General features: G+C 39.7%; 2 protein-coding genes across 5 annotated transcripts; one reads left to right on the top strand and one right to left on the bottom strand.

Annotated features, from left to right (window-relative positions):
* The first annotated feature begins 18,929 nt into the window (after nt 1-18,929).
* LOC149594151 (uncharacterized) lies at nt 18,930-20,158 on the top strand. The gene has a single exon (XM_089861468.1). The coding sequence runs from the start codon at nt 18,953-18,955 to the stop codon at nt 20,150-20,152; it is 1,200 nt and encodes a 399-aa protein (XP_089717594.1). The 5' UTR covers nt 18,930-18,952; the 3' UTR covers nt 20,153-20,158.
* Nucleotides 20,159-20,294: 136 nt separating this feature from the next.
* LOC149594152 (uncharacterized) lies at nt 20,295-22,131 on the bottom strand. Of its 4 annotated transcripts, none has more exons than XR_016379427.1 (3): nt 21,799-22,131; nt 21,065-21,573; nt 20,295-20,515 (listed from the first exon to the last, which is right to left on the bottom strand). XR_016379427.1 is itself a non-coding variant. In XM_089861469.1 (2 exons), the coding sequence occupies exons 1-2, from the start codon at nt 22,097-22,099 to the stop codon at nt 21,566-21,568; spliced, it is 309 nt and encodes a 102-aa protein (XP_089717595.1). In that variant the 5' UTR covers nt 22,100-22,131; the 3' UTR covers nt 20,552-21,565. The 4 variants fall into 4 exon arrangements, 1 of the variants encoding a protein (XP_089717595.1); XR_016379425.1 differs by lacking the exon at nt 20,295-20,515 and having other exon boundaries at nt 20,552-21,280; nt 21,442-21,573; XR_016379426.1 differs by lacking the exon at nt 20,295-20,515 and adding an exon at nt 20,552-21,007.
* Between the last annotated feature and the right edge of the window lie 1,266 nt (nt 22,132-23,397).

Consider the following 23,397-nt stretch of genomic DNA (forward strand, 5'->3'; position numbering starts at 1 on the left):
AAAATCAAAGCCAAGAGTTTACTTCACCTCAGGCCTCAATTATTTACTCTTTGTTTCACTAAGCCTTTTGCGGATAATACTTGTTATACGCGCCGGAGTTTAGGTCTTAGTTTTCTTCATGAAATCACTAAACCAAGGATTATTCTATATACAGATGTAGTATAGCTTAAGCAATATATAAACAGCCATTTCAAATAACAATATTAAAAAAAATCTTTGGAATATCAAAATGAAACAGAGCTTTAAAGCTACAAAAGTACTAAATGCATCATAATTACGAAAAATACTTCCACATATTCACTTTATATTATGGAAAAAGGGAATATTAAGGTTCTGTATGATTTCTTAACACATCAACACAAGGCTAACTGCTAACGCGACGCACTAGTGTAACAATGGACGGACACACACAGACAACAAGAGTAACAAGGAGTGTAAACCCATTAGTGGAAGCAGTATTTGTTTTCCGAAACAATCTCGCTTATTTTTATCCTCTCTAGACTTCGCTAAAAACGTATTACTACTACGTAAAATATTAATAGACAGGCAAGGATTGATACCATTAAAGAAGGAGCGCAATATTATCCATATTTTCATTTCATATACAGAGAAAAGAAATTATTATGTTTCTGAGAGGAGCTTCCCATTTTGGTTGTTGTTTTGAAAAATATATCGCAATGCACGGGCCTTGGCAGATATAGGAGGCGATGATAATCTCTCTCTTTGCACGAGAGGTTTATCTTTTATATTTAAATAAATATAATTATTTTTAATTATTTTAATCTTCAATAATTAACATTAATAATAGTTAAATCGTTTAAAATAAAGTTATACCTATTATCATCTCAACTTTGCTAATATTGACGTTTAAAGTGAAGGGTACCCCTCTTGCCCACTTTCTTCAAATTTTGGGGTATACATACGATTCGTTTCCATCATAATGGTAAGAAAAAAGCGCAATTGCGAAAACCTTTGGTGGCGATCCCACCTTAGGGAGGCTAGACGTTTCTCGTAACCCTAGCTGATCGCCGCGTATATCCTAAAACCAAACGATGATAATGGAGTAGAAGCCAATGATACAGATTGGTGTCTATGTGGAATAGACGGAAGACCAGTGGATGGTGGTGTTGGAAGCCAATGATACAGATTGGTGTCTATGTGGAGTAGACGGAAGACCAGTGGATGGTGGTGTTTAGGAGCCAGTATGTACAGGCTGGTGTCCAAGTGGAATGGACGAAGATCAGAAGATGGTGGTGATTAGAAGCCAATATGTACAGACTGGTGTCCAAGTGGAATGGACGAAGACCAGAAGATGGTGGTGATTAGAAGCCAATATGTACAGACTGGTGTCCAAGTGGAATGGACGAAGACCAGAAGATGGTGGTGATTAGAAGCCAGTATGTACAGAGTGGTGTCCATGTGGGATGGACGAAGACCAAACATGGTGGTGTGAGAACTCAAATATAGAGTAGCCAACGGAGAGAAATACAATTTTCTAAATTTCTGTGACCTGTCAATGCGGTCCGGAAATTGGGAACACGTTTGCTCCGATACGCAAACTGCGAACGCGGTCACGTGGGTGTAACAACGGACAGACACACAGACACACACACCCACACACACACACACAGACACACACACAGACACGGCCGTTACAGAACCTCTCCTGGACTTCGTCACACGGAGAGGTAAAAATCAGAGAAGTTTGCTTACGTTTCGACCAAGAGTATTACGGCCGAGGCACACACTAACCGTATTTTCGTGTTTACCCTTTTTGAATTGCCTTCTCAACGGATGACGTGGCGTCTTACTTACGTGTTGAGGGGAGGGGGCTTTATACTCGGCTATGCGTCGGACTGAAGTAAATACTAACCTTTCTCAATTCCTGCTTCTAAAATTACATGGATCCCTGGTACAAGGGTAGTATGTCTAGGCAGGGATAGATTTAATTTTGAGAAGCAGGAATGGAGAACGGTTAGTATTTACTTCAGTCCGACTCATCGCCCAGTATAGAGCCCCTCCCTCCAACACGTAACGAAAAGTTTAAATTATCTTATTGGCTCACTTAAACTACGTTTTGATGACGTTGCTGACGGTTACGGCGAAAAATACGTAATTCATTTTCACCTCTGCCGCTATGACCCCCTCTTCTTTCATACCCCCCCGTTCCGTGGAAGGGGGTCCAGGACTTTGACGCTCGCCCACATTATTCTGTTCTCCATTCCTACTTCTAAAATTAAATCTATACCTTGTCTAGAATAAGGGAAGTATTTTTTTTGGTACTCAAGAAATTTTCAAATAATTTGGTAAAATGTACCGAATTTATTAGATCAGTAATTTTTACAGTTACTACACTGTACAAAAGGTTGACAAAATTTAATTTTTAGGTTCGCTTTTGTATGCAAACGCATTTACTTCCAGTATGTGCGCAGTAACCTTGATTGTAGCCTATTGAAAAACAGTAAGTTCTGCATTTAAAGTCATTCTTTGGGCATCCGTGTTCGGCAGCAACCGTGTCAACCTCTGAATAAGAAAGATAGAGAAATAGATTTCAGCGCAAGAATCGAAACCACAGTCAATAATTAAAGTTTAATAAGCCTTTGAATCATCCGGCATATTCAAAAACCAGTGCTGACACGAGATTCTTAAAATTATATAGGTCATTTGATAGCGTAAAACTATGGATAAGGCTGAACATATTCTGAAAACTTCAACTATCTAGTTCACGTCTAGAATTCCAAGATGAATATAATCTATAATTTAGGGTTGTTAATTTGGGTGTACCTCATATGAGCAGTTCCCTGTAGAGCAGTTCTCGAAATAGCAACCGCGATTCCAAAAAACAGCGGAGTTTTTCAAAACTGCTGTTTAGAAATAGCGGCCGCTGTTTTGAGAAATAGCAGTGTTTGTCTTGAGTTTCGAGCATTTCTTAACAATACAGTTATATTCGTTGGTCTCAAATACTACCTTTTCCGTGATCATTTAATCAGGAATGTGACCTAATAAAACATCATGTTTTTGGGTAGATAATTGTAAACAGTAATTTTTTGGAAAAGGCATATTATAATTCGAGAAAGGTTATTTTATTTCGGAAGTAGATAATTGTAAACAGTAATTGTTTGGAAAAGGCGTAACATTGTTACACCATTTCCAAAATATTACTAACCTGACCTAATACTATTTAGTTGAAATAATCAACTTTAACCTAACCAAATTATCCATATCTGACCTAGTTCAATTTGAGTTCATATAACCCAGCTGGGCCAGCTTACACCATAATAAACAACTATAGTTTTTCGCATATCTGTTTTTCCGCTCATTAGAGAACTGCTGTAACGGTACGCCGCGTTTACGAGAACCGCTGTATCGGTAATTGCTGTAATGGGTAAACTGCCATTTCGGGAACCACTATTTAGAGAACTGTTGTTATGAGGACCGCTATTATGAAATCCGCTCATATGGGAACTGCTCACATGAAGGCTTCCCGTTAATTTTCAGGTAAAATGAAACGTGGAAAATATTCCGTAAACTTTAGACTGAATTTTCAATTCTTTTTTTGAATTGATAGAAAATGTTTTTTAAGACTAAAATTTTAATTTAATTATTGGAATCTAATTCGCTATCGATTCAATTTCAACTCCTACAGAAGCCTAAAGTAAAAGTAAGACTGCGAACTCCGTTCTTCGGAACCCACTGCGTCTATAGTCCAGTTTGTAGTTAACACGAAACAAAACAATTGGGTATAAAAACCAGATAATTTTCCGATTTGCAACCTTACTCAACCCTCAAAGTGTAAAGGCCCGTTCAGAGTACCAAACTTTAGACACCTGACAAAGCCGAACTGAACAGTCAGGCCAGATTGTCAGGCAATATGAACGTGTCACCCAACCGTACTATTGTCTGGTTGAAGGTCCGATTGGATTCGGGCCGACTAAAGTCAGAGAGGGAACAAACCAATCACAATAGGCGAAACTATTACGTCATGGGGCACGTGTCGTTTTTTTTTAACGCGAGAGAGAGAACCGAGAGTAGCGGCCATTTTTTAATTATCGCTGAAAGCCTGAAAAACGATTTCGGGCCTTGGCCACTTTTTAACATGGGTTAATTATTAAGTCTTGATGGGTGTTCCTCATTGAATATTATCGGAAGTATTATAGTAGGGAAGTTTCTTATCTTACTTCTGATATTATTGACCTTTATTATGTTTTGAACTGCAGAAATTTAATTGGATTAGCTCTTAATTATGCTTGTAAATTAATGACAAGTCAATGATTTGTCAGCTGACTAAAGTTGGGTAATCTGAACGGGCCATAGACGTTACTTGACTAAATTCCTTTGACGAGGGAAGAGTTATAAATTGCGTACACATCGGATTTAAAGCCAAAACTAGAAGTTAAGTTAAAAGTCTCGAATACGGTAATTCCCCCAATACTGGTTGGAAACCTTTGCTTATCTAGATACTTTTCAAAGAGCCGTGGTGTTTTGGAGGAATACCTTCTAAGGAACTTACTAGCGAGAGTTTCTACAATATATATCTTAATCTTGACTAATTCTAGTGTCCTAACAGAATATCATGTTAATAAATAACACCTACCGATTGAAGCCATTGCAATCAGGACAAGGATTACGAGCGCAACAGCCCTCATGATGAATGTTCTGCGAAAGTAAAATAACCCTTAACAATTAATATCAGAAGGGGATAATAGAAGAGGGATGACACTCGGTATCCTCTTTAATACATTAGTTATGTAACATGATTCTTACCAGCCGAGGGAAACTTTTTGTTTGCTCTCCCGCTCAACAAACTTCAGATGGGTAACTATTACACCGTACTAGGGTAATAGCAAGAACGAATTCAGGATACCATAAGAACGTGGAATGGTAACATTGTCCCCATACTTCTTTCGAAAACCGTTACCGCCTTCGTTCTAGGTATCCTTAAAATCCGTTTTTAGCGCCATCGGTGGGTTATAAATCAGTTAAAGTGGCTAGTATCACATTCAGCTTCTCTGGCCTTAAGCCTTGGCGTTACACGGCGACGTTTGGGAAATCCGTTGCACTGACTTTGTCCCAGATAAATCAGGCTCTCTAATAAAAAAATCTAGATTGTTTATAACCACTCTTTTTAAATATATCAGTTCGTCATTAACGATTTTAACAATTTTTTTCTTGATACCGACACCAACACTCCTAGACCCAGGAGACTACATTTTCCATATTCCCAAAAATAGGCCCCTCCCTCATACTATGAAAAGTATGACTTCATGGCGCCAGCATTGCCTGGTTTCAACGTTCTTATGGTATCCTGAATTCGTTCTTGGTAATAGTATGTACTAAATCCAAGTAGCAATCAAGTAGGGACAAACCTTGATTGTCTGTTCGTGGCTGGGACAAAAACGCACAAGCGAATGCACGCGCCTTGGCAAATAGTTAAGCAGCGCTAATAGAGTAATGATGAAGGAACTATGGTGTATGTGCATGATTCGGTTTTGTAACCTTAATTGTGCACCCCAAATGTTGATATGATGATGTTGGGAAGAATCATGTTACAATTACCCGCTCGCTTTGTGGTGGTACACTTCTCTCGAAGAGAAGTATTATATACTTCTGGTAAAATCTAGAAGATTTCACTTAAGGTGACTTCTATCGAGTCGATATCTCTGTATAGACTCAAAACCCTGCTTAGGCGTTACTTATAATCTGTCAATATGACATAGCCAAGCAACAAAGAAATATTTCAAACAAAGGGGCCAGAGAAAATTCTACCACTCTCTCTCAGCTTTAACTTTAGGCAGGGATAGATTTAATTTTAGATGTAGGAATGGAGAATGGTTTGTATTTACTTCCGTCCGACTCATCGCCCAGTATAGAGCCCCTCCCTTCAACACGCAACGAAAAGTTTAAATTATCTTATTGACTCACTTAAACCACGTTTTGTTGACGTTTCTGACGGTTACGGCGAAAAAGAATTAATTTTTACCTCTGTCACTATGACCCGCCTCTTTTTTCATACCTCTCCCTCCCCTTTGAAAGGGATTCCGGAACTTTGACGCGCGCCCACATTTACTCTGTTCTCCATACTTCTAAAATTAAATCTATCCCTGCTTTAACGAAGGGTTGTACTTGTTACGCACTCTGCCAGGCAAGCTAGACAAGTACCGATTCGAAACTGAACTGATAGCCTTTCTTTTCTCAAAGGCCTGGCAACACTGGTGCGAAGGCAACGCGTATTACCCGCTCGGCAACTTTACTCAGCGAACTAATCTATTTAGCAATTGACCAAGAGTAAGACCATGGATAAAGAAAGCGAGGAAATTTGTTTTCAGGCTATAGGGTAGGCAATTCCCTATCCCCGACGACACCTTACTTTGTATATACTCTGTTACTGCATCGGTTGTCAGCGCGCGCAAAGCTATGTCTCTATGTAACCTAGCTTCGTGCCTGCTCACAAGAGACGAAAAACTTCAGGATTAAAAATATCCACGAGTTTCCTAGCTCGGGTGCATCTAACTATGCCTTAGTTTCAAAGACGTGTAGTAGGCTGTAGGTAATTTCACTTGTATTTGAAACTCAGGCCTAGAGGTCCGTGCACTCGAGCTGAAGAACTCGCGGATATTTTAACTCCTGAAGTTTTTCGTCTCTTTTCAGCACGCATTAGCTTTGCGCGTGCTGACAACCGATGTTGTAACAGAGTATATACAGAATAAGCTGTCGTTCGAGATAGGGAGTTGCCTATCCTATAGCGTCGTGGAAACAAATTTCGTCATGCGCATTCTTTATCCATGGTAAAACGAACAGTTTCCTTTTCCCTATATTATTCACTCGGCAGTCTGCTCAAGGCGTATCTTGATCCGAGATTAAAACTAATAAGCTAGAACCGTTTACCTTAGAGCGTAAAAACATAACCAAACCGTGATTTTAAAACAAACTAAGCTAATGAAAGAAAACTAACTTAGTTTGACTGAGATGGAAGTCATTGAACGTAATGAAAATACCTCTCGGTCTTACCTTATTTCGTACTTTGATTGTAGAAGTGAAACAAATGAATTTACCTTGTTCAACTTCCCTTATTTATACCTGCAGTTCTGGATGTCGCTATGGGAAATACGACAGAGGCTTTTAAGTTCTTTGAAGATTACGAAACTACGTGTATCTCGCTGTCTATCTTATTATGAAAGGCGATAACTTATTTAAATATTCAATGATAATTGGTGGTGTTATTCGATTCTCAGCAAGCTTGAGGAAAAACTAGGTTTTTGCAGTGAGCACAAATAAAAAGGAGAGTCAAAGAGAGAAGGGGAACCGGGAATGTAACTATAACGGCCGGCCCACATGGCTCTCAGGCGCACCTACCTCGGCGCACAGTCGAGGAGTAAGACGTCACGTCATCCGTTGAGAAGGAAATTCTAAAAGGGTAAGGTTCCCATTTGACCGAAAATGACGACCGAAAACTTAAGCGCTGCGTCAAAAAATTGAGTTTTACGTAGGCCTTCGACGGAAAGATTTTAGTTCGGTTCACACATTCGACCGAATTCAGACCAAAAAGGGCGGTCAACAGGTAGTCACGTGGCACGAATTGGAATTGGGACTCGGAACCAGAAGAACTTAAGCCTTGCCTTTGATTTTCCCTTGATGATATCTTAATTAATTAGGGAGTTTACTTCTACCAAATGAAGGTCAGAGAGATTCAAAATACAAACACGGGAATAGCGACTCGCGATCTAATCCGGTTAGAGAATTCAGACTCAAAAGTTCATAACATGCAAATGTGGCAATGGCGGCTGACGAGTTAAAAAAACCTCAAAGCGGCGATAAAAAACTTCAACAGAAGCTTCATCCCGAAACGAATTTTGATTGTTTATAAAAATAATTTTACGTCGGCCTCTGCGTCAAAAATTGAACACCATTTCTGTCCGACCGAAATCTGTTTCGATCGCGTTCTGCGGAAGATGTTTTACCGCAGAGGTGCTTACGCAGTGTTTCCGTCGTGTTTTCGGTCAAGTGGGAACTAAGCTTAAACCAGAAAATACGGTTAGAGGCTCATACCTCGGCCGTAATACTATTGGCCGAAACGTAAAAAAACTTCTCTGATTTTTTCCCTCTCCATTGCTCCGATTGCGCATGTTTAGCATGCTCTTAGAGAGTCCCAGCACTGGTAACGTTTTTGAAAGGGGTGGGGGGAGAATTTGGTCTCACCGACTCTCCTTCCTATTTGTGCTCACTGGTGTAAGCCAACTTCTGGGGAAATATCTATTACAATTGTTTGCAAGAAAATGTAACATCTGTCAGAATGCAATGTTTAGAATAACAGATTCGATAAAACCAGAAGTATATAATACTTCTCTTCGAGAGTAGTGTAAAACCACAAAGCGAATGGGGTTATTGTAACATGATTCTTCCCAACATCAGAATTAACATTTGGAGTGTACAAGGTTATAAAACCGAGTGATGCACATACGCCATGTAAATAGTTCCCTCATCATTACTCTATTAGCACTGCTTAGCTATTTGTCAAGGGGCATGCGCTTGTGTGTTTTTGTGCCAGCCACGTCAAGACAATCAAGGTTTGTGCCTACTTTATAGCTGAGTGTTTAGTACCACCAAACAGTTATAGAATTCATCCTAGCACGGTGCGATAGTTATCCATCTGAAGTTTGATCCCTCCCTGCCAGAATGTTGTTGAGAACATTTTCAAATGACTAAATTTCAACAAAAGGTTACGTGAATTGACTAACAATGCAAAAAAATAGTTATGCTTTTCGGCTAAAATATACTTGAAAGCGATGTTAAAAAATATAAATGTCATTGACATTGTTGTTAAGAGACTAAAATTTAAAATCCATTTAAGATATTAAAGGGAATGCGAATTTACAATTTCATATCATACTTTACCACGAAAGTGGTATTATGTTACTTTCAAAATATCAAGTTTTTAATATAATTGAACCAAAGATTCTATTTTTAAAATCCATTGAAAAATCACGATAACTCAGTTTCGATATATCAATAATTTTGTCTTGTCGAGCTTGTTCGCCGGTTTTATGACATCACTATGACATCAGGAAAAAAAGCGCGGGAATCCTACACGCGTCTCGAGCTTCTCGCCAGTCTAAACTCTGGGTCTGATAGCGGAGAGTGGCACCATCTCACGTGAAAAAATATATCTGTGACGTTGGACTACAGAAAACGTTTTAGCCTTTCTTAAAAAGAGGATTTCAAATAATTTCATATGAAGCATTTTTAAATGCATATTGCGGCCAAATAAGCAGAAATCAATGAATTGAAAGCTTGATATTTTTGAATTCACTGAAATTAATTCTATCTTTTGCTATATAAATCAGAGGTTTTTCAAACGAAACTTCTCATTCCCTTTAAGATTATCTTTTAGTTTCAGGGAGTGTGACGAGGGGTCTTAGACATTTGGTAATAATTCTTTGAATTTATCGAAATTACTACTTTCAAGGCACGTAATCTGAAGCTTCATACTTATTTCCATTCTAAACCGAATTAATTGACGCGTTGCCTACGGAATAAGTATGAAGGCCAGTTCACGCTTGGCTGAAGGTGGGACTTTACCTTATCTCGAAAATATATATTTCGCCGCGTGATGGCGCTCTTTGCTATCCTTCTATAAAGGGATCATTTATAAAAGTAAATTTGCTTTTGTTCATTGAGGATTTAAAAAAATGTATTGTTTTATTTTTTATTGTTAAATATATGTAATTTAATACAAATAGCTGAAATTCTGATTCGAGAACCATAGACAGCACGACAACCATAGACAGCGCGACAACTAACGTTGTATAACCTTGTACAAAATGAACGCCAACCGAAACTTCTTTCTTAAAGACCCCGAAACATTTTTTTCCAATGGTTCTGCATTCAATTCGTCTCATTCTAGTTAATGCAGTCACGCAGGGAAAGGGGTAAAATCCGTTTAGAGGATGATAAAGAAATCTACACCTTTAGCTTTGGGCCTTGTTGCCTCGAGGCAGGCTGACCGCAGCCCCTCAGCACGGTGGGGAAAAAATTTAAATCGAAGCGTGGCGTCACTGAAGGTATAGCAAAGAAATAATAAGTTTATTGACGGGTAAAAAAGAAAGCCAGAGGCTTATTGTGGCCCGACTTGGGTACAAACAATTTGGAAAAAAAAGTAATAATAATAATAATAATAATAAATTGGAACGGAGCAAATGGGTTAAACAAATAAAATAAAAAAGAAAAAAAACAAATTAAATTTAAAAACAAAACAAAAAACCATAAAGAAAACAGAACAAAATAAAACCAAAAAAAACAAAACACAAAAAAAAAGCAATGACGCGACTCAATGGACGAATTGGTCCAACCGAGCCTTGAACGCATGGACGGACGAGTCCCTCTTCACCTCACTAGGAAGACCATTCCACGAGTTAATTACCCGTTGCGTGAAAAAGACACGCCGAGGCAGGGACGTACAGCGGAACTTGGAAAGGGTGGGCGCCCTCCTCCCAGTCCAGCGAACGGTAAAAAACGCGGTGGCATCCACGTCGTAGTGGCCATGGACCAATTTGAAGGTTTCCACCAAATCCTGACACATCCGCCTATCAGCTAGGGACATAAGGCCCAGCCGTCTGAGGCGCTCCGGATAGGGCAAAGTTCGTAGGCCAGAAACAAGTTTTGTGGCCCTGCGCTGGACCCGCTCAACATTCTCAATGTCCCTGACGAGGTGGGGAGACCATATGCTTGAACAGTAGTCAAGATGAGGGCGGATGTAAGTTCGATACAGGACGCCAAATGACCTGACGCTAAAATGCGAAAAGGAGCGCTTTAAAAAATTAAAATGTAGAGAGCACGGGTGCCACGGGCCGCCGCCACCCTACTATGGGTATCCCCCAGCATTCCACCAGCCAACATAACCCCGAGGTCCCTCACAACAGACTGAGCCTCAATAGGCCTACCCGCCAAACGGTACTGAAAGCGAGGGTTATCTTTTCCGCAATGCAGGACCACGGATTTGGTGGGGTTGAAGCTCATGCCGTTTGAGCTGGCCCACACCTCGAGAGCATCCACGTCCCGCTGCAGTGCGAGAGAGTCAGCGGGCGTGCGAATGCCGCGCCCAACCTTGGAATCGTCCGCAAACAGGCTCACAAACGAGTGTCGGATAGCACGCGGGAGGTCGTTGATGTAAACAATAAAGAGCGTGGGCCCCAGTACCGAACCCTGAGGCACACCACTGGCCACTTCACACCACGAGGAGTAAACACCCGGAAGTGCCACGCGCTGAAGCCGATTTCGGAGAAAGGCCGCAATCCAGGTCACAAGCGTGAAGGGCACGCCAAGCCATTCTAGTTTCCGAAGTAACAACGAATGCGGGACCGTATAAAAAGCCTTGCGCAAATCAAGGTAAATTAAGTCTACCGAGGCTCCCGAATCGAGGCAACGGGAGGCGTTCTCAAGGGTGCTCAACAAATTTGTGAAACACGACCGTTTCATCAAAAAACCGTGTTGGTCAGGCGTAAAGAAATTCTGGGCTGTTAGGAAGGAGACAAGAGCATCCCGGACATAGAGCTCCAATTGTTTACACGGTAAACAGGTCAGGCTAATGCCTGGGTGACTTCTTGATAGCCGTAATGTTCGCCCTCCTCCAAATAGCAGGAACGACACCCGACAAAATTGACCGTTGGAATATGGCCAACAGGGGCGCAGCCAAAATCGTGGCACCCTCGCGCAAGAGCCGCGGATGAAGATCATCCGGGCCAGGAGATTTGTCGAGCCGCAAACGTCGCAAGTAGCGGCGAACCTCCACATAGGACAAACCAAAATCCGAGGGCTCCATTTCTACTTGGAGCGCGGTCTCGTCAGAAGCTACGCGTGACATAAAGTCCCCAAGATAAACCGCCTCCTCGTGGGGTTCCGGATTTAAAGGAGATTAAAGGCGAACTACAAGTTGGGAAAACCAAAATATTACCTCTCCGTGTCGAGAAGATTATATAAACAAAATTATCCAATGAAAACACTTTTGCCCTCATCCTTTATATATATAGGAGGCAATGAATGAAATTTATCACAATTCACGGGCCTTGATAGATCTGGAGGCAATGAAGGAAATATATCGCATGCACGGGCCTTGGTAGATATAGGAGGCAATGAAGGAAATATATCGCATGCACGGGCCTTGGTTGATACAGGAGGCAGTGATAATCTCTCATTGTACGAGAGGTTTATCTTTAATATTTAAATAAATATAATTATTTTTAATTATTTTAATCTTCAATAATTAACATTAATAATAGTTAAATCGTTTAAAATAAAGTTATACCTATTATCATCTCAAACTTTGCTAATATTGACGTTTAAAGTGAAGGGTACCCCTCTTGCCCGCTTTCTTCAAATTTTGGGGTATATATACGATTCGATTCCATTATAATAGTAAGGACAAAGCGCAGTTGCGAAAACCTTTGGTGGCCGATCCCACCTTAGGGAGGCTAGACGTTTCTCGTAACCCTAGCTGATCGCCGCGTATATCCTAAAACCAAACGATGATAATGGAGTAGAAGCCAATGATACAGATTGGTGTCTATGTGGAATAGACGGCAGACCAGTGGATGGTGGTGTAAGAAGCCAGACTAGGGCAGACTGGTGTCAATGTGGGATTGACAAAGAACAGAAGATGATGGTGTTGGAAGCCAGAAAAGTACCAGACTGGTGTTCATGTGGGATGGACAAAGATCAGAAGATGGTGGTGTGAGAACTCAAGTAGAGGAGCCATTTCCGTGACTGTGAAAGCAGTTCGGAAATGGCGAACACGTTTGCTCCGATACACAAACTGCGAACGCGGTCACGTGGGTGTAACAACGGACAGACAGACAGACAGACAGACAGACAGACAGACAGACACGGCCGTTACAGAACCTCTCCTGGACTACGTCACACGGAGAGGTAAAAATGTCAGAAATATAGTCTGAAAACCCTACGGCGAACTGCCCTTAATACTTATTCCATGGACAAAGCAATACTGAAGGACGGATGGCAGAGGGAGAAAGTTGAAAAATACTTGTTAATTCGCCTTCTAGCGGCAGATAGTAGCAAACCGGATAGGGGCGGGCATATGGGGGGATCAACGTTTTAGAGAGGGAAGCAGCTAACGTCTTAAGGCTCGTTTACATGTGCGCGAGAAATGGAAAAAGTCGAAGCGTAAAGCGGAGAGATGAGGCGTATTGGGGTTTGCGTTCCCTAGGCATACCGTTTACAAACAAGCGAAAGCTTTTCAAGTCGCGCTTGTTGCTCATAGATGAAGCGGGTGTTCGGAATAAGCTCCGATCTGCCGCAGTAGAATCTTCAGCTCGTGTTTCCTTTTCGCAAAGAGTCACGTGATTTTCCAAGCCAATAATATCCAAGGACCGAATATCGTTTGATATTTTTGCGTTTGTTTATCTCGCGAAATAGGCCTAGGCACCACCATTGAGAATGTCTTTAAAAGAACAAGATAAAATTTTTGAAATACGTGTAATCACATTTCAAGCTCGACAATTAAATCAAAATCATTCTCAAGCTCAAGTAGAGAAAACATACGCATCTTGACAAATTATATCAAGTAACGTTCCAAAAGGCGAAAATAGCATTCTTTGTTTCTATTTCTACATATAGGATGTGCCCACCAACGACGTTCCGTTCTAATTTTCTGTTGTTTTTTTGTTATAAATGTCGAATGTTTTTCAAAAGCAATAGTTTCTTTTTAAGCAGAAGTAAACTGACGACAGTCGACGCCATTTTAGTTGTTTACTTCCGACTGAAAGACAACTCTACAATCTAGGATCATACTACCGCCCAGCTCGTATGTAAACGAAGGAGCAGGTGGAGCAGCGGGAACAAACGCTTTTGGCAGACGCGATTTTTTAGGCGCGAGAAAAAGATTCGACTTTCAACTTCTACTCTCCGCTTTAAGCTTAATTCTCGCTCACATGTAAACGAGCCTTTACTTTGTCTAGATGGCGCTAGCTTTTTCCGGGATTTGACTCAGTATTTTTTATAACCCCCGTCCATTTTGGGGCTGAAAAGGGGGAAGTAAGCTTAACGTTGGATGTTTAGTCGTTTAGTATGGGGCTCTATGGGCTGCAATCGGTCCTTCAGTATTGCTTAGTCCATGCTTATTCCGTAGGCAACGATTGGAGTAAATCACGGTATATCCTACTTACCCTATAGCAAAACCTAAAATATGTCTGCTAATAAGCATAAAAATTTACATTTCCTCAACAGAAAATAATATTTACTAATGAAATTTCGTGAAAACATTGGTCCACGGTGCGAATATGCTTAAAATTGCCAACTTTCCCCCTCCGAGAGGTTTACCCATACCCCCATATGGTTCACGTTGTGGTTAGGGTGAGAATTTTAAAATTTTGCATATTCCTATGAGTTCATGTGGCCAGACGTAGTATAGTAAATTCGATAATTTTAAGAGTTTTTTCGAAGCGTACGATAATTTTGACGCTATACTATATAGTACGCTAAATTCGATAATTCGGCTTTGGCGTACGATAATTGTACTATAATTTCGACTTTAGTGGGAAATTGAACTAATCTGGGCACAAAAGTCTCGCTAGGTTTTGAAAAAGGCGAAATAGGATGCAGTGATACATGTTTAGAATAAATACACCCGCATTGGTTTTACCGCTATTTTGGAGGCACTTAGAGCGTCTTTGGTACGATAATTTGGTAACATTGTGTCAAGTGGTCAATGGTTCCCTCCGGTTTTTCCCCGCCGACGGGCAACGCCGAGTGCCTTCGCTCCTGCGGTGCTACAAAAATATTAGTCACCGGTAAAATCTATCCATTCTTTATATCATTTTGATGGATGTTCTTAGTACACGCGAGCGACTTCGCGGGTAAAAGTTAAAGCTAGTATCAACTTACTTAATTATTTAAGAAAAAACCTCTTAATTGCGTCGCGACTCGGAGAGGTTTATTTTGGTTTCCCAACTGTTTTTTTTTTCCTCTCACAAAATCTTTTTTATTGTTGTAATCTTATCAGACAATTGTAAAGAAAACGATTTTTTTTTCACTTTCCATTTCCATTTCATTGCCAGCAGACGCCTGTGCCTGAACTATTTGTTAACTCCAGTATCAAACCAATAGTTGACTTTAAAATTATATTACAAGTAGTATCATGTTAAAATTTATAGATTTGGAGGTAGATGCACTGCGGTATTTTACAAAAGAGTTTCGGTATCGAATGGAGCGATCTCCAGACGGATGCGTCTTCAAGAAAGATCTTAGTACAATTTTGGACAACGCTCCCGATGTCGTCTATTTACATATAAAATCGCGATATTCTCCTAGACCTCTGCGCAATTTTTTGTTAAAGCATCAAGATATCTTTGAAGAAATTTACCCGGGATCTGCAGAATCAAAAATTCGAGTAAAATCGCCATTTATCGTTGAAAAATATTTAGAAGAAGTTGCTAAAGGTCATTCTGTGAATCAACAAGCTGCGGTGTCCAATCAAACAACACAAAGCCCTGTTTCAGACAAAGGTAATGCGATGAATGATTAGGGTTCTAAATCGGTAAATTACCATGATAATTTACACGGTAATTTACCAGGGTAACTGTAATTTACCATTTTCTGGGGTAATTTATGAAAATGATAATTACCATGGTAACTTACACTGTAATTTACCATTTCCTCGGGTAATTTATGAAAATGGTCATTACCATCGTAATTTACCTGGGTCACTGTAATTTACGATTTTCTCGGTAATTTACGAAAATAGTCATTATCATGGTAATTTACGAGGTAAGGTACCGGGGTAACTGTAATTTACGATTTTCTCCTGTAATTCATGAAAATGGTCTTTACCATGGTAATTTACGACGCTAACTGTAATTTATGATTTTCTCTTCTAATTCATGAAAATGCTCATTTTTTACCTTCTTAATTTACCAGGGTCATTGTAATTTACGATTTTCTCGGTAATTTACGAAAATGGTCATTACCATGGTAATTTACCGGGGTAACTGTAATTTACGATTTTCTCGGGTAATGCATGAAAATGATCCTTACCATGGTAATATACACGGTAATTCACCAGGGTAACTATAATTTATGATTTTCTCGGATAATTTAAGAAAATGGTCATTACCATGGTAATTTATCAGGGTAACTGTAATTGTTTTTCCTTTATATTTGCTTTCCTTGTTTGCAAGATGGCGATACTGTCCACATCGGGTTTTTCGCTACTTTGCGTCCTCACCTCGCAAAGTTGCAAACTTCTTGCGATAGGCCAAAAATTTCGCGCCTTCGCGAACATACGAACACGGGAGCGCGAGCCAATTATGGACAATGATTCAGTTGATATATGTAAAGCGAAACTTTCCTAACATCGAGAATTTATAAGAAATGTTAAAGGGAATGAGAAGCTTCGTTTGAAAAACCTCTGATTTATATAACAAAAGATAGAATTAATTTCTGTGAATTCAAAAATATCAAGCTTTTAATTCTCCGATTTCTGGTTATTTGGCAATATGCATTTGAAAATGCTTCATATGAAATTATTTGAAATCCACTTTTTATGAAAGGCTAAAACGTTTCCAGTAGGCTGACGTCACAGATATATTTTCACGCTAGATGGTGCCACTCTCTCCGCTATCAGACCCAGAGTTCAGACTGGAGAGAAGCTCGAGACGCGTATAGGATTCCCGCGCTTTTTTTCCTCACGTCATAGTGATGTCATCAAACGGGCGGACAAGCTTGACAAGACAAAATTATTGCTATAGCGAAACTGAGTTTTCGTAATTTTTCAATGGATTTTAAAAAATTTCGTGGTAAAAATATGATATGAAATTGTAAATTCGCATTCCCTTTACATACCTTATATAAATATCTTATTTGCGCTAAACGCTGTTACCAATAATAGATCTCCACGGGAACTGTCTCGCTATAAACATTATTCGCCCAGGGTTGTTTTCCATGGTGTGTGGCACACTTTGTTGACAACAATGTTCACCCAGAAATTAACATAAACCATAAACCACAAGTTCATAAGATATGTTCCATAAGTGGTCACTGGTTACTGAGAGCTTGTCATGAAGTGACGTAGGTGAAAAGTCATAGTCTGGTAAAGCGATGGCAGGTGAGGCGTAGCCAAGGCTTAGTACAGACTAAATAGGAAGATGTAGTGTACTCCTAAACCGAGTGTAGTCTCGCGTCGTTCTAGAACTAGCACTCTGCAAGCTTGCTCTCTGTTTGTCTCTAGTATTTCAAAGTATAGCTATCGTACTTATGGAACATATTTTATTAACTTATTATAAACTCACTAGCTGTTACCCGCGGCGTCGCTCGCGTGTAATAGGAACTTCCATCAAAATTACATGGGTAGATTTTACTGATGACTAATTTTTTGTAGCACCCTAGGAGCGAAGGCACTCGGCGTTGCCCGTCAGCCCGTCGGAATATTTTTTATTACTTTTCACGCGGACATTATTCCATAAAGAAGAGTTTTTAAATTTCTGGCCGCCATTTAAAAAGATGGCAACAAATCGAACCCGAAAGACCATTCAGCCGTCTATAGGTTAAAGAAAACCAGTGTACTAAATATTTGTGAGATCAGTTGAAACGCGTGAACTTTGTTGCTTAGAGAAGTTTTTTTCACATATCTGGTCACCATTTATTAAGACGGCGGCAGATTGGAAAAATCTTTCTTAGTACGCGCCTTCTACTTATGAGTAACGTTCCTGCAAATTTTCAGTCTTCTAGGGCTAGCGGTTTGGGCTGGGCGTTGATTCTCAGTCAGTCAGTCAGTCAGTCAGGACTTGATTTATATAGATATAGATTTGGCGGATAAATGTTTTCAACATTCGGTATGGAATACTCCGTTCCATTTATTCCATAAATTGCTTTCCCCCACTCTATTCGGGAAAGTAGGGCTTTCATACAACCGGGCTGCCAGGCCTTTAGTGCGGTTTCTGATAGGAAACCGATCCCCATGATTATAAGCACTGAGCGCATTTAGTCTTAGAGCTCGGCATAATGCCGACGGCATTATCTATCCATTATCCATGTTATATTATCTTTATCCATACTCGAAAATTATCCACAGATCTTACATGTTAAATCCACAACGTTGTTTATAAATAATCGGTTATCCACCAATTTGTGGATAATGGATAGAAAATGCCGAGCTCTGTTTAGTCTTGGCTTTTAAAGTTGCGAAACAGCAAGCTGAAACTTCACTTAAGCGATTAACCCTTGGCTAAATTTTTCCAAACAAAACCGTCTGCTACTGCCGATAGCCGAAACGCGGTGCACTTTACAAGGCTGCCGGACTAACAAAATGTAAAATCCACAAAATAGCGGAAGTTTGACTAGTCCATTTATATATTTTTATTTGGTCTTTGTTGACTATTACGGTTTTCCTACCCCCATTAATGGAACGGTGTATTAACATTCAAGGTTCACCGGAAAAATAGTTGCCAGCCACGTCGTAGCCGCGCAAAATTTGAATATTGGCTGGGCCATCTTGTTTAATTTCTTTCTCAAGGGATGATGTGACGTCTTACTCCTCGGCTGTGCGTCGAAGTAGGTGCGCGTGAGAGCCATGTTGACCCGCCGTTATAGTTACCTTACCCCTTCTCTCTTTAACACTCCTTTCTATTTGTGTTCACTGCAAAAATTATCATAATTTACGGTATTTTATATTTTCACTTGATTATTACCGCGGTAATTTACTGGGAAATTACCATTTCAAAATTGCGGTAAGATAAAAATCGGTAATTTAGGGATGGTATTTGGTAAATTACCTGTAATTTACGGACGATAAATTACCGACTCACATCTCTACTCTAGATAAACATTCGTTCATTTACTTCAAGTATTTAGATTTTAATTAAAGTTTTTGACTTTTATATTTTAATTTCATTTAGATACTGAGCAAGCAAATGTGGGATACGTTAAGAAATCAAGCTCAAATGCAACTATGGAAACACAAACAATATGCAATAGTGCGATTGCCACGAAGCTGAAACCTAGCTTCTTCGATGCCAAGAAACCATTTGAAGGTTCCGCTTCGAATCAATTCACGAACACTAAAGCGTCGACATATGAACGGCCAAATTTTACTGCGAATGCTATAACCTCGAAATACGAAAGGCCAAATTTAACTACGAGTTTTAAACCCTCGACTTATGAAAGGCCTAATTTAACCACGAGTTTTAAAACCTCGACGTATGAAAGGCCAAATTTAACCACGAGTTTTAAAACCTCGACGTATGAAAGTCCAAATTTAACTACGAGTGCTAAAACCTCGACATACGAAAGGCCAAATTTTTCTAGGAGTTTTAAACCCTCGAAATATGAAAGCCCTAATTTAATTACGAGTTTAAAACCCTCGACATATGAAAGCCCTAATTTAACTACGAGTTTTAAACCCTCGACATATGGAAGCCATAATTTAACTACGAGTTTTAAACCCTCGACGTATGAAAGCCCTAATTTAACTAAGAGTTTTAAAACCTCGACGTATGAAAGTCCAAATTTAACTAAGAGTTTTAAAACCTCGACGTATGAAAGTCCAAATTTAACTACGAGTGCTAAACCCTCGACATATGAAAGGCCAAATTTAACTAAGAGTTTTAAACCCTCGACGTATGAAAGGCCAAATTTAACTACGAATTTTAAACCCTTGACATACGAAAGGCAAAATTTTACTGCTAGTGTTAAACCCTCGACATACGAAAGGCAAAATTTTACTGCGAGTGTTAAACCCTCGACGTACGAAAGGCCAAATTTAACTATGAGCGTTGAAACCTCGACGTACGCAAGTCCAAATTTAACTAGGAGCGTTGAAACTTCGACGTACGAAAGTCCAGATTTAACTGCCAGTGCTAAAACCTCGACGTGTGAAAGTCCAAATATAACTGCCAGTGCTAAAACCTCGACGTGTGAAAGTCCAAATTTAACTGCCAGTACTAAAACCTCGACATTTGAACAAACGAGTGATTCTCAGCCGCGCTTCAGTACCTTTTGCGAATTAGAAGAAACTATCGGTGATGACCAGCTTGAACTTCTTCAACATTTAGTAATTGCGCAAAATACCGAAATTAGAGGTGACATGAAGGATGCAGCGTGCCAAACAGAGTCTAGCGGTGAAATACTGTCAATGATAATTTACCAATAAGGTAGTCCATGGAAAACGATATAAAATAAATTTCAAGCTCAAATGGCCGATTTTGAGTCTAAAATGTTCATTGACATTCTACCCTAAGAGAAGCCGGTTTCAAATTATGATTTGAGTGTTTTACATATTACCTCAATCGTAACCTGTTTATGGTGGCTCTAATGGCAAAATTTCATAGAAATTTTGACTACAAATCGGCCATGGGACCAACTTTAATTCGATCGTATCTTCTTTCCATTTTACCCATAAGAGAGTAGGGGTGACGGTATAATTGATGACGTCACGTGATGTTGTTGAGCCACCTGGTGGTGGTTTTCTTGATGACGTCACGGCTAATTTTTGATGACGTCACGTGGCTGGTGCCTGTAGGGATAGGCTTATGCTATAGTGGATCCTGAAAGGATAGGCTTATGCTAGGTTATTCTAGGCTTATTATTATTATGAATCAGATTTTCTAGTCAGAAAACATTTAATGAACACAATCAATTCCAATTAATTCGCGAATGTATGCGTCGTTATTTAAGCAAATGTAGAATAAATTATATAATTGTAGCTTACGCGTCAAGTTTTTGTCACGAACTAAGTTTCAAAAATCTTCGAAAATGCTCGAAGGAGCTATACATGCTGCTATGAAATTTTTTACACGGTCGTAATCATTGTGTGACATAGTACCGCGACTTACATAATATTTTTGATATATATCGTGCATGCGTTTTACAATAGCTTCGTACATTCATTTAATAACTTCGGCTTGATCATTTAAAAGCTTGAAGTGAAATCTCATAAAACTAAATTTCTCGTTCAGTTTCCCTTCCCCGGCCTTTGTTAGAGTGAAGACGCTACCATCGTCGAATACTATATTCCCCTCCATAACGGTTATTTTTATTTTCAAGTTCAATTCACCATAATTACCGCAGTCGCCAGTTTCCATAGCTGAATAGATCTCCGTCCACTCCTCCATAAATTCCTTCAAAACGTCTTCCGAGATGGTGAGAGTAGTTCCGTCCTTTTTTGTCAAAAGTAGGCTTGGCTCGTATCCATTCACCCCGAAATCGGCAGAACATTCATCCCCCAGTCAGTAGTCTAACGCGGGTGTTCACGCGGTAATCTCCGACCTTTGTGGACATTCTTACTACAGGTCTTTACGGCTTCAACGGTGGCAACCGAATGATCTTTATCGCGTGATTTTTGAGTGCGGGGTTGATAATGTGCCTGAGGATCACGCGATAAAGATCATTCGGTTGCCACCGTTGAAGCCGTAAAGACCTGTAGTAAGAATGTCCACAAACCTTGAATGTTAATTCCATACCGAATGTTGAAAACATTTATCCGCCAAATTTATATCTATATAAATCAAGTCCTGACTGACTGACTGACTGACTGAGAATCAACGCCCAGCCCAAACCGCTATCCCTAGAAGACTGAAAATTTGCAGGAACGTTACTCATAAGAGGAAAATATAAAAGTCAAAAACTTTAATTAAAATCTAAAGTTTAAATTACCCGAGGAAATGGTAAATTACAGTGTAAGTTACCATGGTAATTATCATTTTCATAAATTACCCGAGGAAATGGTAAATTACAGTTACCCTGGTAAATTACCATGGTAATTTACCGATTTAGAACCCTAATCATTCATCGCATTACCTTTGTCTGAAACAGGGCTTTGTGTAGTTTGATTGGACACCACAGCTTGTTGATTCACAGAATGACCTTTAGCAACTTCTTCTAGATATTTTTCAACGATAAATGGCGATTTCACTCGAATTTTTGATTCTGCAGATCCCGGGTAAATTTCTTCAAAGATATCTTGATGCTTTAACAAAAAATTGCGCAGAGGTCTAGGAGAATATCGCGATTTTATATGTAAATAGACGACATCGGGAGCGTTGTCCAAAATTGTACTAAGATCTTTCTTGAAGACGCATCCGTCTGGAGATCGCTCCATTCGATACCGAAACTCTTTTGTAAAATACCGCAGTGCATCTAACTCCAAATCAATAAATTTTAACATGATACTACTTGTAATATAATTTTAAAGTCAACTTTTGGTTTGATACTGGAATTAACAAATAGTTCAGGCACAGGCGCTTGCTGGCAATGAAATGGAAGTGGAAAGTGAAAAAAAAATCGTTTTCTTTACAAAAATAAAAAATATTTTGTGAGCGAAAAAAAAAAACAATTGGGAAACCAAAATAAACCTCTCCGAGTCGCGACGCAATTAAGAGGTTTTTTCTTATAGCGTTTTCCTTTGGGTCCTCGTGGAGCGCTCCCAAGGAGCAATAAAAATGGTAGTAGTAGTTTCCAGCTTCATTGAAGACTGCTTTTGAAGAATAGGATCTCCTAGTTTTATTCCTCCATGGGAGCGCTCCTCGAGGACCCAAAGGAAAACGCTATTAAATAATTAAGTAAATATAATCAAAAGTGGATGAGGGGAAAGTATGAAAATGGCCGAAAGTCGCGACTCGCGAGAGACTAGAGTTTCGCCATAGTTGGCCGTTGCTATATTAGGCTTATTCACTCCCTAAAAGTGCTACTTGTGTTAATGCTCGGTTACGCGGTTACCGTCGTCTGCTATTGTGTATGCTAGACTGCTAGAGCTTCCTCGAATGTGTTTGTAGTCTGGACAGAGTTGGTAACTGGTAAGGTTTTAAAATATTTAATGTTATAATATGGTTTTAAGTAAGGTTAGTAGTAGAAAAACAGTTATCCCGGATTTCCACAGAGGACTCTTTTCCAGGATCGGAGCCTCCGGGATGAACTAGGCCCATGCATGTCAAATTTAATGTGGGGAAATATCCAGTTTGTTAGGAAAAATATTTTCACCATAGATGGCGCTTATTTTTCCGTTGTGACAGGGGTCTTCCTTAAATTATCGTTGATATTTTAGGGGTCAGTCATAAAATTTTTATGATAGAGAAAAGTTTCATCCTAAAATTAACGTAGTTTTTGGGGCTATTTACTTTTTACCTCTCCGTAGTCAAGGAGAGGTTCTGTAACGGCCGTGTCTGTGTGTGTGTCTGTGTGTCTGTCCGTTGTTACACCACGTGACCGCGTTCGCAGTTTGCGTATCGGAGCAAACGTGTTCCCAATTTCCGGACCGCATTGACAGGTCACAGAAATTTAGAAAATTGTATTTCTCTCCGTTGGCTACTCTATACTTGAGTTCTCACACCACCATGTTTGGTCTTCGTCCATTCCACACGGACACCAGTCTGTACATACTGGCTTCTAATCACCATCATC

The sequence above is a fragment of the Phalangium opilio genome, unplaced genomic scaffold (assembly GCF_054372755.1).
Source record: "Phalangium opilio isolate 3A_F unplaced genomic scaffold, DU_Popi_V2 ptg000390l_1, whole genome shotgun sequence".
In the NCBI taxonomy this organism is placed as follows: Eukaryota; Metazoa; Arthropoda; class Arachnida; order Opiliones; family Phalangiidae; genus Phalangium; species Phalangium opilio.